The 1,412-nt window shown below is 35.3% G+C and overlaps 1 protein-coding gene across 1 annotated transcript; it reads right to left on the bottom strand.

Annotated features, from left to right (window-relative positions):
- Positions 1 to 228: 228 nt before the first annotated feature.
- On the bottom strand, positions 229 to 1,412 carry LOC134814826 (dual specificity protein phosphatase 12-like). The gene has a single exon (XM_063823116.1). The coding sequence runs from the start codon at positions 1,398 to 1,400 to the stop codon at positions 492 to 494; it is 909 nt and encodes a 302-aa protein (XP_063679186.1). The 5' UTR covers positions 1,401 to 1,412; the 3' UTR covers positions 229 to 491.

Raw genomic sequence — 1,412 nt, 5'->3', positions numbered from 1 at the left:
GAAACAGTATAATTCATGAGTCTAATTTTCAAGATCGTGTGTCTAATTTTAAAATTACGAGACTTGAAAATCATTTGCAATGATTAGGGAGGAAATTTGAAGCCTCATGCCATTATGAGGTGCAATTTAGACGATACAAATTTTTAAAGAAAGGTTCGACATAAAACCTAAAATGCGTTGGCTAAAAGCCAATAATCAAAATAAATAAGAGCAGGCCTGTTCCTGTACAAAAGTTGCTTTCATTTTCACATTCGTTTACACTTTTTGTGTTTTATTGTACCACAGATACTTTAATATTAACAGACACATAACTGGTCACATTTTGAGGGTATAATAAAATTATGCAAAATTATGCATCATGAATTGATTGATTGAAATATTTCAATATTTAGCTTTTTAAAGTTCAATTTCAAATTGCAGATTATATCACATAACACAGATAAAAACTCTATGATTAAAAAAGCAAGCTTTTATTACAAATTTGTCGCATGCTATACCTTATCTACTTTTGATTTGTGTACTTGAAAGGCTGGTGTTATCCAGATTCCACAGCTACACTGTGTCGCTGTCCAGCTAAAGTTACCTATTTTAGCAGCACACTTATCACAGTTTATTTTACCACCAACAACTCCCTCAGGTTTTGGTAGCCAGGGTAAATCTGGGTTTAAGAAAAAAGAGGTGCATCTCTTTAAGTTGGCATCTACACCTTTTGCCCCATAGACAGCAGACAATGAAGTCCCTTTTTGATGTGCCTCAAGATCTTGGTCACCGAACAAAAGTTTTCGGCATTTCTTGCATTTGTAACAGCTTTCTTTCTGTTGAACATTTGTGTTACATTCTCTAGACATCAATTTTTCCTTGATCTTTTCTTGGAGTGCAGCTTCAGCAGATGCATAAGCTGTTAGATTGGATTGTTGTTGCTCTTTGATTAACTCGTGATGAAATACAGCTGTTGTTTGGTATTCGTCACAACTCCATCGTCCGCTTGTTACATCTTTCTGTAATTCTAACAGTTGATCCATGAAACCATTATTTGGACAGGCCCATGGCCTTCTTTCACGAATAAATTTAAGAGACTGCTCTACAGTGAATCCTAGAATGGCAACCATGTAGCTGATTATTGCTGTCACACTGCGAGACATGCCTACTTGACAATGAACCAAAATATTTCCTTGCAAGATGGATTCTGAGATGATTCTGATAAAGGTAGGAAACATCTTCTTTATATTCTCTTGAGGCATGTCTAACATTTGAACCCAATGATAAGATATATTGGGTCCTTTTGTAAAGGTATCTATATCCATGACTGTCAGAACTGTTCTTATATCATTCTTTTCCAATTCAGCAGGTTCTATATCAGGAAGACCTCCAACAAAAATTCGTGGTAGCACTTCATGCATTGAAATTCCTGA

Source organism: Bolinopsis microptera, chromosome 5 (genome assembly GCF_026151205.1).
Source record: "Bolinopsis microptera isolate Bmic1 chromosome 5, MBARI_Bmic_1.0, whole genome shotgun sequence".
NCBI lineage: Eukaryota > Metazoa > Ctenophora > Tentaculata > Lobata > Bolinopsidae > Bolinopsis > Bolinopsis microptera.
Note: the sequence above shows the minus strand (reverse complement) of the source record. Positions and strands in the feature narration are given on the sequence as shown.